General features: G+C 57.3%; 5 protein-coding genes across 5 annotated transcripts; 3 read left to right on the top strand and 2 right to left on the bottom strand.

Moving 5' to 3' along the window:
• The first annotated feature begins 1429 nt into the window (after positions 1-1429).
• Positions 1430-3406, top strand: SETTUDRAFT_165795 (uncharacterized protein). The gene is made up of 2 exons (XM_008032602.1): positions 1430-1668; positions 1729-3406. The coding sequence occupies exons 1-2, from the start codon at positions 1451-1453 to the stop codon at positions 2936-2938; spliced, it is 1428 nt and encodes a 475-aa protein (XP_008030793.1). The 5' UTR covers positions 1430-1450; the 3' UTR covers positions 2939-3406.
• A 357-nt stretch (positions 3407-3763) lies between these two features.
• On the top strand, positions 3764-5329 carry SETTUDRAFT_98657 (uncharacterized protein; the record flags this gene model as incomplete). The annotated part of the gene is made up of 2 exons (XM_008032601.1): positions 3764-4050; positions 4102-5329. 2 exons carry the CDS (start codon positions 3764-3766, stop codon positions 5327-5329), a joined length of 1515 nt encoding a protein of 504 aa, XP_008030792.1.
• A 562-nt stretch (positions 5330-5891) lies between these two features.
• Positions 5892-6883, bottom strand: SETTUDRAFT_44245 (uncharacterized protein; the record flags this gene model as incomplete). The annotated part of the gene is made up of 3 exons (XM_008032521.1): positions 5892-6264; positions 6325-6751; positions 6810-6883. The coding sequence occupies 3 exons, from the start codon at positions 6881-6883 to the stop codon at positions 5932-5934; spliced, it is 834 nt and encodes a 277-aa protein (XP_008030712.1). The 3' UTR covers positions 5892-5931.
• Positions 6884-7251: 368 nt separating this feature from the next.
• On the bottom strand, positions 7252-8263 carry SETTUDRAFT_165794 (uncharacterized protein). The gene has a single exon (XM_008032600.1). The coding sequence runs from the start codon at positions 7991-7993 to the stop codon at positions 7379-7381; it is 615 nt and encodes a 204-aa protein (XP_008030791.1). The 5' UTR covers positions 7994-8263; the 3' UTR covers positions 7252-7378.
• Positions 8264-9316: 1053 nt separating this feature from the next.
• Positions 9317-13123, top strand: SETTUDRAFT_142644 (uncharacterized protein). Its single transcript, XM_008032599.1, has 2 exons — positions 9317-9660; positions 9743-13123. The coding sequence occupies exons 1-2, from the start codon at positions 9467-9469 to the stop codon at positions 12828-12830; spliced, it is 3282 nt and encodes a 1093-aa protein (XP_008030790.1). The 5' UTR covers positions 9317-9466; the 3' UTR covers positions 12831-13123.
• Positions 13124-13324: the final 201 nt, after the last annotated feature.

Below are 13324 nucleotides of genomic sequence, written 5' to 3'. Positions count from 1 at the left end.
TTAGCTAACTATAATAGGGCTCCTGATTATTATTGCGCCTTTCGCTACTTAAGTTTAGCAGTAAATTTAGGTAGAGAGGCAAGTAGTATAGAGGATAGGGATATTGCGCGATAGCTAGGCGGTTGAGGTGGCTAAAACGGGCACCTAGAGGCCTATTTTGAAGCCCTATCGCGAAGCCTCTGTAGGCGGAGCTGTACGTGAGCGGTAGTTGTAGCTTGCCTAAAATAAAACACTAAGCTTCTATACTAGATAAGTATTATCTAGTTGCTAAGTTAGTTACAAAATTAAGTGCTAAGTTATTATATTACAGTGCTAACTCTATATAGTTTAGATGTGCCCGCACTAATGCAGACCCTGGCTAAGTGGTAGGCCAAATACCGGCTTAGTGGTAGGACGAATAACTTTTGCCACCGCGGGCGTGCCACCCCCGTCCAGCGCTGCCCGCTGCCATTTCCCGCTGAGTCTTGCGCGCCGCCCGCCAGCCAATCGCACGCCTCTCGCCCATCTGCTTGCCACCCCCCTCACTCGCCCTCACACACTCACTCACACACTCACTCACACACTCACGCCTCTCCCTCCTGTCCTCGCCGTGTGCCCGGCTTCTTTTCTGCCTGCCTGCCTGCCCGCACGCACGCCCGTCTTTGCTTCTGCTCCTTTCTCCCGGGCCTGCCACGCCGCCACATCGTCGTCCCTGCAGTAGTGTCGGACATTAAGCTACTTAGTAAGAGGGCCTCCATCCACACCCCGGCCCTGTATCGCCTGCACGCGCGCATAGCCATACGCGTTGGAGCAGGTGCTAACTGTGCGACACAAGCTGCCCGCCGCCTCCTCCAATTTCTTTTGCTCCCTCGCTCCCGGCCTGCCCCCAATCTCTCGACCGTGTCTGGGTTAGGGAAGCCTAGTTGCCCTTCCGACCGCGCTGCATCTCTTCTCTCCGCTGCTAAGATTGCTCACGCGCCCCAAGAGTGCACCACTGATATTAAGAGGCTGCCCCCCCCTCCCGCCCACCATGGCCACCTCGCACGACAGCCCTCTTAATCCCTCCAATCCCCCGGCCCCCAAGGACGACTCCACCGAGGCTGCTGCCCGTCCCTCTATTGCCCAGTCGCATTCTTCTCTCGAGCAGTCGGGCTCGCGCAGGACCAGCTTCAACTTCTTGCGCCGCACCAGTGGAAAGAGCTCGTCCGAGACGCGCGGTACTAGCGCCAGTCGCAGTGCTTCCGGGAGCAAGATGAGCAAGAAGCAAAAGGCCCTCGCCCACGAGGAGGCCCTCCGCAGGCAGCGCGAGGCCAACATGCTCCCCAACCAGCCGCCCCGCCTGCCCTCGCACTCGGCCCTGCCCCAGATTGCAACCTTTGGCGGTGAAGATGCCCGTCCCGACTCCATCGCCATCGTCTCCAACAAGGTCGGCACCTACAACCCCAATGCCCTCAACTTCAGCCGGCCCTCGATGGACACGTCCCGCCTGGCCCGCCAGCCCAGCCAGCCCAGCCCTGGAGTCATGTCCCCCGCTGTCGGCATGACGCCTGGCTCGTTTGTCGACCAAGACCCGTACCCCAGGATCGAGAGCATGACCAACCGCGGCCGCTATAGCTACGCCAGCAGCCACGTCAGCACCGTCAACAGCCCTCGCCGTGTGCGCAGGAGGAAGGACCCCACGCCCTTCAAGTACGTTGTCCAATCTCCCGCTGCCCCCAGTGCCCCCCGCAGGCTAACAAAGCATTCCAGTATCCTCGTCGTTGGCTCCAAGGGCTCGGGCAAGTCTGCCTTTATCGAGTTCCTGCGCACTGCACTCGCGCTGCCCGCTCGTAAGCGCCCAACCACGCCCTCTCCACCTGCCACTGCCGTGGGCAGCAATGAATCGCCGTTTACTTCCGAGTTCCTCGAGACCGAAGTAGACGGCGAGCGAGTGGGCGTCACCCTGTGGGACTCGGAGGGCCTGGAGAAGAACATTGTCGACTTCCAGCTGCCCCTCATCACGGCCTTTCTCGAGTCCAAGTTTGAGGACACGTTTAGTGAAGAGCAAAAGGTTGTTCGATCTCCGGGCGTCAAGGATACGCACATTCACTGTGTGTTCCTCATCCTGGACCCCGCCCGTTTGGACCAGAACATTGCCGAGTCGCGCAAAAGGTCCAAGGTCGTCAATGCTGGCAGTGCCATTTTCGGGGGCTTGGACAAGAACCTGGATCTCAATGTGCTCCGTGAGCTGCAGTCGAGGACAACTGTGATTCCAGTCATTAGCAAAGCAGACACCATTACCGGCGCCCACATGCGCTATCTCAAGAAGACGGTGTGGGATACCATCAAGCGTGCCAAACTGGATCCACTCGAGGCTCTGAACCTCGACTTGGGCGACGACGATGACGACCTGCTAGACGAGCGTGACGAGGATGAGTACGGACAGTCTGACGACGAGGACAAATCCGAGGTGCTCAACAAGATTCTGGAACGATCGTCGTCCGAGGCCGCTCGCTCGATTGCCTCGTCCAACGAGTCGGACAAGTCCTCTTCTCCGACATCGCCGCCAAGTGTTCAAAAGAACCACAGCCGCAAGGCGTCTGCCATTGCTACGTCGATTCACAGCGAAGACGCCGAGTCTCCCTTCCTGCCGCTGAGCATCATCTCGCCGGACCCTTACGAGCCCGAGGTGGTTGGACGTAGATTCCCCTGGGGATTTGCTGACCCGTACAACCCAGAGCACTGTGACTTTGTCAAGCTTCGGGAGAGCGTCTTCAGCGACTGGCGAGCTGAGCTCCGTGAGGCTAGCCGTGAGCAGTGGTACGAAAACTGGAGGACCACCCGTCTCGAGAAGGGCAGACGACGGGTCGTGACTGCAGATGGACCCGCTTCCAGACAACTTTCCGTTCCCACCACCAACGGCCGCGCAGTCAGCGCGGGATCCCGCGACTACGTTCCATACCGGCCCAGTGCCTTTTAGCCACGTATCTGCGCTGGTATGTCCTGGATGACAAAGTCGCCCATTCCGCCATTCTTCAAGCAACATCTATCGGACAGTGCATATTCGAGCCAGCCAGCCGCATCAAGCTTTTCGAATATCTTGCACTTTAGCACTATTGCCTTGGACATGGTACATGTATACGCTCGAAGCGTTTTTCCTATGTCGACATGTACCTGATACTCTTTTGTCTTTTTACCTTTTGTCATTGCTGGTTTCGATATTGCGCATACCCATTTTCTGCTGTTTTTGTATTCATCCGATTCAAGCTTTTCGGTCACTGTCCATTCTTGCACAAGGATGCCAGTGGCCAGGTTTCGACGCTGAGCGTAGTTTTATGGAGGTTTGAGCAGTGCCAAGGTACTTGCAAAGTCTATTTAGCGACCAATTCTGTCACGAGAGCATTTGGACAAGGTTTGAGAGGAGGTTTGAGGAAATGTAAAAACTTTTTTAGCTCTCGACTGCTTGACTGGGCGTGATGTTGGAGCTTGTATGTTGAGGGCCGGCCGTATTACCATGTGGGGTTAAGACGAGACCGAATAGTCGATTCCGGCGAATCCCCTTGCTTTTTCCGGTTGACCAATGGCGACGCCAGACCTCAACGCGTGCTCGCACTGCCCGACATGTTCCTCTCAACGGACGGCAGCGAGGAGGAGACGTTCTGAATCTGCAATGGTTGCTGGAGCCGTGTCTTGACCATTTGGAGTATAAAACATGCAGCATGCAGTCGTTTACGCAGGCTCTGCACTGGTTCTGGCGTGCATCTTGTGTGCGCTGCTTCATCTTCTCTGGGACGGCGGCGTCGACATGGCCTCTCGCAGTTATCTTTCACTGATCCTGGCAAGCATTGCCACGTGCCTGTCGGCCCAGAATGCGTCCGGGGTAGATCTGGGCTGGTATCCGCCCAAGAAGAGCTGGATCAACAGTCTCGACCAGGTACTCAACAGTACCGGAACCCATGGCTTTGTCTTCAACAGCTCGCAATTGCCGGCGGGCGTGCCGTACGGCACGTACAATTGGTGCAACATGCCCCATGTGCGGAGGGAAGAGTATGTAAAGGCTGCTGATGAGTTTGAGCTCGTCTACGTCGAAGTGTAGGTATCCCTGTTGGGCATATATCCAGGCTGCATGACTTACCAATGCAGCATCCACCGCCACCACAAGCGCACGCCATATGCATCCAACACGTTCCCGCGCGAATCGTACCGCTGGGAATGCAAAGACCAGGGCCTCTTCTACTACGGCGAGCCCCTCGCCCACGGCGCCAACACCTCGGCCTCGACGTACTGGAGCGTCTACACCGACACGGTGAACCCGTTTCCCCAGCCCGGCTTCAACGGATCCTGCCAGTTCCCGCAGATTACGCGCGAGGGCCTCGACGACTCCCAGCAGCACGGCAGCGATCTCTTCGCCGTCTACCACGACCTACTGGGTTTCCTTCCCAGAGACCTCAACCACCGCGTGAGCTACCGCGTAACCAACAATGTCATCACAAGCCAAGTCGCAGGCATGCTCGTACGAGGCATGTATGCGCCTCGACAAAAGGTGCCTCTCCACATCCAGCCGTCCACCATCGACTCCCTCGAACCAGCCTACTCGTGCCCCGCAGCCACCAAGCTCTACGCATCCTACGGCGTCGGCAGCACCGCCGCAAACTGGACTGCGCATCTCAATGCCTCGCGCCCGCTCTTCACCGCCCTGGATGCTATCAGCGGCATTGCTTCCAACGCTACAGACTGGCACGTCTCATTCGACCACTACTACGACAACCTGTCTGCACGCCAATGCCACGCCAAACCTCTCCCTTGCAGCACCCGCGCCCCGCACCTCTGCATCTCGCAAGCCCAAGCCGACACCGTGTACCGGCTAGGTCAATACGAGTACTCGTTTATCCATCGCGATGCGCCGCAGTCGCTGCGTGCGGCCGCCGCCTCGTACGGCGTGTACCTGGCGGAACTAGCGCGCAATATGCGGGCTGTGCGCGCGGGAACCCACAGTGTGCTTTACAGACATAATGTCGCGCATGATGGCTCCGTGGCGAGGTTGTTGAGTTTCCTGCAGGTCCAGAGTATGGTGTGGGTGGGTATGGGGGCCGAGGTTGTGTTTGAGGTTTATCGGCGGTGGGAGGATTGCAATACTGATAGTAGTAGTAGTAGTAGTAGTAGTAGTAGTAGTAGTAGTCGAAGTGAGGCTGAGGCTGCTGGAAACTGGAACCACTACATCCGCATCCTATGGAGCGGCCAGGTCCTGCACAGTTCCAACCCCAGTCTAGGTTCCATCGACATGCTAGATCTAGATGTGTTTCTGGCATATGTCGAGGGGCTTGTGGGGAGGAGTGGGGCTGAGAAGGTGTTGAGGGGGTGTGCGGTGTAGGGCCATGTACATGTACATGTATGCTGCATGTATGCTGCATGTATGTTGCATGTATGCTGCATGTTAGAGTTGGATAGTGTTGATGATAATGTGAATGAAAATAATAATGATGATGATGATGATGCTACTGTATATATGCCAGATACTCAACGATACTCAAAAGTATCATATATTGTAGCTGTGTTGTTATCTACTACAGGCATGATTATGGTACTTATCAGTCTTGCATACTCGTCTACATGCTGTGTAAGTACATAAGATGCATACATGCATACATCCATGTGGTAGCTTATATTATACTATACTGTACTATGTTATTCCAATAGTTGGGGAGACTACTTAGTACTACTGCTACACCATGTGCGACGCTAACCCACGTGTGCACCACTTGAGTAGCTACACAAAGCTTACACTTATGCAGCGACATGCAGGGCACTACTTAAGTCAATAACTTGGTTTTTTTTTCTTTTTTGCACAACGCTGGTTCTGGCTTTGATTCTCCAACTTAAATCATTAGTTTTGAACTAGTAGTAGATTTAGTTTTGTGAGACGAGTTTTTACAGTGAAGTTGGATTGATTGATTGATTCTACAACACATAATATTACTCCAACAAACCCCTCTCTTCATCCTCGTCCATCGTCTTCTCACTCGTATGCCGATACAAGACGTAGTGCTGCAGCATGAAGATGACGTCGAACACGATTGTAACGTTACCGAGACCGAATTTGACAGGGTTGCCCGTAACACCGCTCCAGTCGTTTTCCAGCGCCGAGTCGATGCACAGCTGGGCGAGCGACAGCCAGCCGCCGGCAAAGTCGAGCAGCATGGGGTAGATGCTCCAGCCTTGTGTTGATTTGCGCTTGTAATTGACCCAGGCTTGGGGAATGTATTTGAGGATTACCGTGAGCAGCTTGACGTAGCCGAGCGTGTAGATCTGCAGGATTGTTGGTATATGTAGCATGATTGTATTGTAATATGGGTATATAAAACTCACCACGTCGATCCACGCCCACCCCTCGGCGCTGTACCCGCCATGCACGCCCTGGACCCGGACCAGCACCACGACGCCCAAGACGGCAACGACGCATGCCCACCACACGCCCAAGATGGCGCGACTGACGCGCTGCCGCCGCCCGACTTCAAAGCCCCAGATGCTCTCGAAGAACTGGCTGTATATAATCACACACATGACGGCGCCGTGGGCGGCAAACAAAAAGTCATTGAAGCGCACCGTCGTCTGCGGGGCATCGGGGTGGCGCTGGGCATACTGCGTCTTGATGGTCGGGGAATAGAGGAACGAGGCGGTGGAGACGGTGTAGCAGGCAAAGCCCAGGACGTTGAGCGTGGGAAAGTCGATGGCGAGGCCGAGTGTGGATTTGCGCACATAGTTGGAGATGGGCTGGGGGTAGAAGGAAAGGGACCTGCATGCGTGGGGTTAGTCTTTGTGAGGGGTCAAGGGGTCAGGTTATCCAGGCGCACCAAGCAAGGAAGTAGGCCCAGCCCAGGACGCGTGATAGGGCGCGCGCAAACGCCTCGAGTTCGGGGCTTGTCATTGTGCTGGCGGGTGAGATGGAGGGCAGCGGTGAAAAGGGGGAGAGCGCGAGAGAGCAAATGTACATGTACGGCATGTGGCGTGCCGGTATCTAGTGTCGCACGAGCATGGCGGATGGGCTGGGTAGCAGAAGGAGGCGCGATAGGTTTCAGAGAGGACGAACAAGTCGCGTCATCGCACCTAAGGGCCAGGTGATGCTGCGGCGTGTTGCAGCCATGTGCATGTGCATGTGCAATTGCGACAGCGGCGGATGTGCGGGATGATGAGCCCATGTGCGTGGGGGCCAGGGGTGCGCCCTGGTCGTCGAATGCGGCCTGGGTCCATGGTAGGCTGGGCGTATACTTGAATGTATTCAATATCAACTGGCTGTGGACAGTGCGTGGATGCTGTCAACACAATTGGATCATTATATAATTACAGTCGGAATTCAATATACATGTGCTGAGCAGGTTTGATGTTTCCAATATCAAGGCACGTGACGTCGTGCAGCCAAAGCTTACTGGCTTTCGAGATAGAGCTTCAGTCCCTCTCCCTGGCCTTTGAACGATTCTTCCAAGCCATCCTCCAGCGTGGCCTTGACCACATGGGCCAGGGTGCCGCCAAAGACCTCCCTGCTCTCGTACAGCACGGTTCCGTTGCCCAAGTCGGTGATGGACTGCCAGCGCTCGGCGTTGAGGGCGGGCGAAGGCGGATAGTACTTCCAGGCCAGCCTGCCCAGGTCGCGCTGCACAGCAGTGATGAGTTCGTACGAGGACTGCGTGTGCAGCAGATTGTCGGGCGTGTCCTCGTTGACAGGCAGGGGCAGCGAGGGGATCTGGACGCGGAAATAGGCCTTCTTGCCCTCGGCGGGGCGCTGTTCGGGCAGCGTCATGTTCAGGGGAGAGGTGACGACGGCATAGCGAACAAAGGGGTTCCAGACGGGGTAGTTGGCAAAGTCTGTGAGGGCGTCCCAGGCGGCATCTAGCGTCGTGTTGTAGATTTCGATGCGCGTGCTCACGTTGAAGACGCCCGGTTCGACGTCCGGGAGGTTGGTGAACTGGGAGAGGGCGGGAGTGGCGTATAGGAGGGCGCAGAGGGCGCAGAGGGCGCACAGAAGAGCCGACTTGAACATGGCGAGGGACGGTGCAGGCTATGGGCTCTCCCTGAGGACGACCCATCTGCTTTTCAACCTGTCCATATGGACGGGTGGGGGCGTCGCTTGCGGCTCGAGGAGCTCGGTTACGCTGATAGGTATGGCTTGAATCCAAGTAATTACCGATCCGTCCCCATCTGGGGCCTTGGCTCGTCTCGACGCCCATTCCCCGCACATGGTTACACAGGAAAAGACAGACAAGGAAAGACGAAAGAGCAATGGGGAGAGGCGAGCATGGGTATCGGCGGCAAAAGAAAAAGCAGAGAGCTGTCGGACAGAACGGGATGAAGGCGCAAAGTCATGGCGACGAGGGTGAGGGTGGTGTTGAGCGTGGCGAACCGTTGGGGAAAGGCGTGGGGAACACGTGCACGTGCACGTGCATGGCGTGGCACTATTGTTATGTAAGTGCTGCGCCACAGTTGGTATGCATATCGCAGTGCCAGTGCAGTAGTGCGGTACTCAAGTGTGGCGTCGTCAGGGGCGGGCGGCCCCGATGGCGGACGGGCGGACGAGAGCCAGGCGGGCCATGATGAATCGCATCAGCAGCGTCATGGCCATCAGCGTGGCCGTCAGCAGCGGAATACGGGGCGTGAGTTGTTGGGCGGAGGAATGCGGAGCTCGGGGGCACCGTGTAGGCGTGGAGAGGCGTGGACAGGCGTAGATAGGTGTCGATGGGGGGCAGGCCAAGGGCGAGAAGCGGGGCTGGCGGGCGAATCGACGGCGGCGGGCGCGGCATGCTCTCTGCACCTGCATGAGCTATCGCCATGCCCCTCGGTGCCAGTGCCGCAACACCTCACGGCCTGCATGGCCTCGCTCTCAACAAACGGCGGCGGGCGAGGATAGCATATCGCGGGCTGCATGACGTGCTGAGAGGGGGTTCCGACACTGCATGCCGCGCGAAGCTCCAGCCCCGCCGCCGCCCTGGGGATAGCTGCTGGCATGAGAGACTACTATAGTGCTAGCAGTGGCAGTAAGTACATGTACTAGATAACAGCCTCTCCCCCCACCGCACCGCGCCGCACTCTGCATCTCCAGGGCCCGACACAGCGTGACTCGGCACCGGGCGCCTGCACATCCACATCCACATCCACATCCACATCCACATCCGCATCCACAGCCGTCCATCCATACACACACATCCACATCCACACCTCCCATACCGCCCCATAGCCGCGCCGCGCACGCACGCGACTTGCATCCATTCACGAGCCGGCCGTCACCACGGCACATGACGCAACCGCCGCAGCTTAGCCCTCGTCCACCCTTCTTCTGCCGCCTGCACCCGTCACTCCCTCGACTCCCTCCTACACAACACCAACACCACTAACACGCACACATACATACACACGCACACACATACACATCCTCTCGCTGCTCGCTGCCCTGCCCCGTCAGCCAGCCAGCCAGCGCCCAAGACCCCCCCCCCTTCCACACGCCCGCCCAGCAGGTTGAATGAGCTCATCGCCCGAAGCCGCCGTCGACCAGAGCGCGCCTGTTTCAAATCTCACGTACCTGCACAAGCACCAGCCAAAGAACTCCAGGCACCACGACGCCTCCCTCCCCCGCGGCCGCAACTCGACGAGACATGAGCTGGGAAGAAGAAATAGACCGGGCGAGCGCGTTACCCGTATCTACCCCAGACAGGTGTATGTGACTCACTCTCCTCCCTCCCCTATCCACGCCTCCCTTCCCCCCAAGACGCAGACTGACGCCCGCCCCCCTCCCCAGGACAACCTCGCCTGCCTCTGCAAAGCGCCTCTCCTCAACGTCGCCCCCCACAAACTACAATGCCACGACGTCCCCCTTGCTCTCGGCCATTGGTGCCACGCGCAACACCGCCGCCCAGTACACCACCGAGTGGGCCAAGTCAGTGCCCTTCTTTCCCCACCAGGGCTCTCCAGGTAACGGCGCCATAGCCATCGCTGGCTCGCCGCCCACCTTTCACAACTCGCCCGGCGCGCGTGACGGTCTATACGCCCACCAGGCCATGTCCAATTCACCGCCTGCCCCACGGCCCCTCAGCCATCCTAATCAGTACACAAACTTTGGCGGTAGGATGCAGAACTCGCCGGGGACAGACCGCAGGGCGTCCGTCTACTCCCAAGGGGGCCGACCGCCCTCGCAGCAGTTTGTCCCCAACCCGCCCCTGCCACACCAGCCACAGGCACACTACTATGGCCTGCCCAACCTGGACTTTCTCAATAACCCCCCGGCCACCGGCCTCGTCCCTGGCCAGGACGGCTGCTTTTGTGGCTTCGACACGCTGTCCATGGCCGGCGACGAAGCCGCTCGCTCCGCCGAGAATGTGCTACTCATCGGATCCCAGGGTGGCCTCGATGTCTTTCGTGTCGAGAAGAGCAAGATGGACATTGTCGGCCGCCTCGAAGGTCTGCGTGGTGCTGTGATAGGCGCCAAAATCTTGCCCTGGACCTCGCGGAGAGATCCGCTGGCGGCATCCAGGCCTCTTGTTGCTCTCATTTTGCACGGCCCAGTGATCAAGGAGAGCAGGAGCAGTAGTGCAAGCGGCTCTTCGTCTGTGGCAGACGACTCGGCTTCGGATTCACCGAGCAGGCCGTCGTCGCGGCTGGGAAGCCATGAAAACGGCCAGATCAGCGGCTACCAAACCACGGTCGAGGTGTATTCGCTCAAAGAGAGACGAAGGCTGGCCGTTTTGTACAAGACACCCCTGGTCGCCCTCACCAGCCCAATCGACAGTCCCATGTTTCAGCCACCACCCCCAGTAGGCGACTTTGTGGTGGATGCCAAGGGAAAGTTTGTCGTGGTGGCTTCTGGCGCAAGTGGTGAAGTCTTTGTATTTGCCCCGTACACACAGGGCCACTTTGAGTATGCCGAGCGCTTCCGCTGCATCGGCAAAATGTGGACTTCTGTCCAGAATCGCGAGCGTGCCATCCATTCAACTGGTTCCAGTGCGGCCGACGGAAGCCACGATGAGACTCCGCCGGAAAAGTATGGCCTGCCCGTCTTCTCGCTCTCTGACCGCTGGCTTGCCCTCTCTCCACCGGCTTCGAGTTCGCTCTATCCTGTCAACGGCATGGCGCTGACGTCACCCTACTACGAGCGTGCCCCGGGCCTGGCACATCACAGTGTACCGCCCCAGCCATTGCCAAACTGTGCCGTTGATGCTCCCAACGAGGCAGGCTTGATTGACAGACTGACGCGAGAGGGAACTCAGGTCGCCATCAAGAGCGCGCGCTGGGCCACGGAAAAGGGAATGCAGGCTTTCAAGAGCTACATGAACAAGGGTCAGCAAGCTAACAATGCTTCGTACAACCACGATCCGATGCAGCATTACTTTCCCCCGACGCATGGCTACAACCAGGCGGCACCGCGACAAGAAGCAGCTGTTATATCCATCTTCGATCTGCAGAAACTGCTAGATGCAGAGGAGACCAGAAGCAAGAGTGCTCTACAGCCCGTTGCAACCATACCGGCGGCCCTCGGATGCAGCTTTCTGTCGTTTGCCCCCAGCGGCCTGATGCTCATGTCAGTGAGCAAGAAGGGTGACTATCAAGATGTCTGGGATCTGAAGCGTATGCACTTGCGTCGGGCGCGCAGGACCGCAAGGGAACAGCCTATCGGGCCACATGTCCGACAGGTTGCGCGCTTCACCCGCATGACGGTTGCAAATGTCATCGATGTCGTGTGGTCCGCCCCCAGAGTCGACAAGCTGGCGGTGATTACGGACAAAGGAACCGTACACATGTTTCCGATGCCTGCATCTGCATTCCAATGGCCGCCAGCTAGACGACTTCGCCCAGCTGCACAACCGGCCCAGTCTCAAGAATCTACCACTCCTGCTGGACCCACGGGCGCCGTCGGCTCAGCCATGCAAGCCATCAACAGTGCAAAGCCCTGGTTCAGTGCTGTTCGGACGAGGACCAATAGTGGCGGCTCTCGTTTTAGTCTCAGCGGTCTGGGTGTGACACCTGCTGTAGGCGCAAAGTCTGGCAAAGCCGTGGCTGCTGGTGTCGGCAAATCGATTAATAACATCCGCCATGCCGGCGACAACAAACTGACGCTCCCTTCAACGTCCAGCGGTGTCAAACCCTATAGTGTTCGTTGGCTGTCTGGACGGGGTCGCGGCTCAGTTGCACTAGTATCCGGCGGCGTACTCCAAATCTGGCGAGTCCAGATGCGACCTGCTGGCGGCAAGGGGAAATCGGCCAACACTGCGACCATTACCAAGCGAAAAGCTGTCGAGTTTGGCCTTGCTCCTATTCCAGACATAGCGCTTCCACCGTCGATCACGGAGCAGCTGTTCCCCCAGCCTGGTGACCCGGAACCTATGCAAGAGTGCTACGGAGACTGGTTACCACGAAGCTTGCCTTGCCGCAAACCTGCAGGACCTACTCTTGCGCCCCTCAGTTTCTCAGAGATTGAGACGAACCCGCCGTACCAGCCCTTTTACACGGATAAGCGTGTCACGCGATTTGTGTATGCAAGACAGGCATTAGAGGTTCAGGGCAGCACCAGCGAAGATCAGCCAGTACTTCCTGGACTGGTCTCGGACCTCCATTACGACGATCCATCACCGTGGCTATTTGGCGAGAGCGTCGAGGCGACCAAACTCTCCTCGCCCATGACGCAGGCCTATGACTCGGGCGATGATGATATTACGGGTGTGGCTGCCCGAATCGAGAATAAGCTCGTGCTGCGTGATGGTGAGGAAGAGGTGGAGCAAGTCGTCGTCACGACGAGACGCCGACGTATTAAGAAGGATGGCCTCAACGGCGATGAAGAAGGCTTCTTCGAAGATGACTGCGAGGTCCTCGACTTTGCAGAGGATCGCGTGTGAGCGACCAGCCCCCTGTGACTCCCTGTCCACCCAATGCTCACATCAGCATCCCACAATCGCTTACATCCCCCTCCTCTTCAACACATTGTATGTACATGGGACTAAAGGCGTACGCTTGGAATCGGCGCTGACGGCTTTGCTGTTGTTATTGCTGCGTTACTTTTGTCCTTTTTCCTTGATCGCCTCTCGTCCCCCCATATTACCTTTTGATATAGAAACCTTTTTAAATCAAGATACCACGCAGCAAAGGGTTAGCAGCAGCGCCTCTCATCTTCCTCTTCCTCCTCTTCCTCATCCTCTTTCTCCTCCTTCTCCCTCAACTTATAATGCCTTGTTTTTTTGGGGGGGCAATTACATATTCAAATCTCCCGATAGAACGGGGCGAGAGACGCATGATATATCTATATATATATAACGTGGTTCACAAGTGAGTCGCTACACACACCAACTTTTAAGCAGAAATCTTTCATCAAAACTCGTCAATTTTCTATCAG

The sequence above is a fragment of the Exserohilum turcica genome (genome assembly GCF_000359705.1).
Source record: "Exserohilum turcica Et28A unplaced genomic scaffold SETTUscaffold_8, whole genome shotgun sequence".
NCBI lineage: Eukaryota > Fungi > Ascomycota > Dothideomycetes > Pleosporales > Pleosporaceae > Exserohilum > Exserohilum turcicum.
The sequence above is the reverse complement of the archived record's forward strand: the minus strand, read 5'-3'. Positions and strand labels throughout refer to the sequence as shown.

Bases quoted from the DNA above. Each gene is read 5' to 3' on its own strand.
- SETTUDRAFT_165795 (XM_008032602.1), top strand. From the start codon at position 1,451: ATGGACACGTCCCGCCTGGCCCGCCAGCCCAGCCAGCCCAGCCCTGGA. The intron at 1,669-1,728 runs GTACGTTGTCCA...AAAGCATTCCAG, and splicing joins AAGGACCCCACGCCCTTCAA to TATCCTCGTCGTTGGCTCCA.
- SETTUDRAFT_165794 (XM_008032600.1), bottom strand. From the start codon at position 7,993: ATGTTCAAGTCGGCTCTTCTGTGCGCCCTCTGCGCCCTCTGCGCCCTC.
- SETTUDRAFT_142644 (XM_008032599.1), top strand. From the start codon at position 9,467: ATGAGCTCATCGCCCGAAGCCGCCGTCGACCAGAGCGCGCCTGTTTCA. The intron at 9,661-9,742 runs GTATGTGACTCA...CCCCCTCCCCAG, and splicing joins CGTATCTACCCCAGACAGGT to GACAACCTCGCCTGCCTCTG.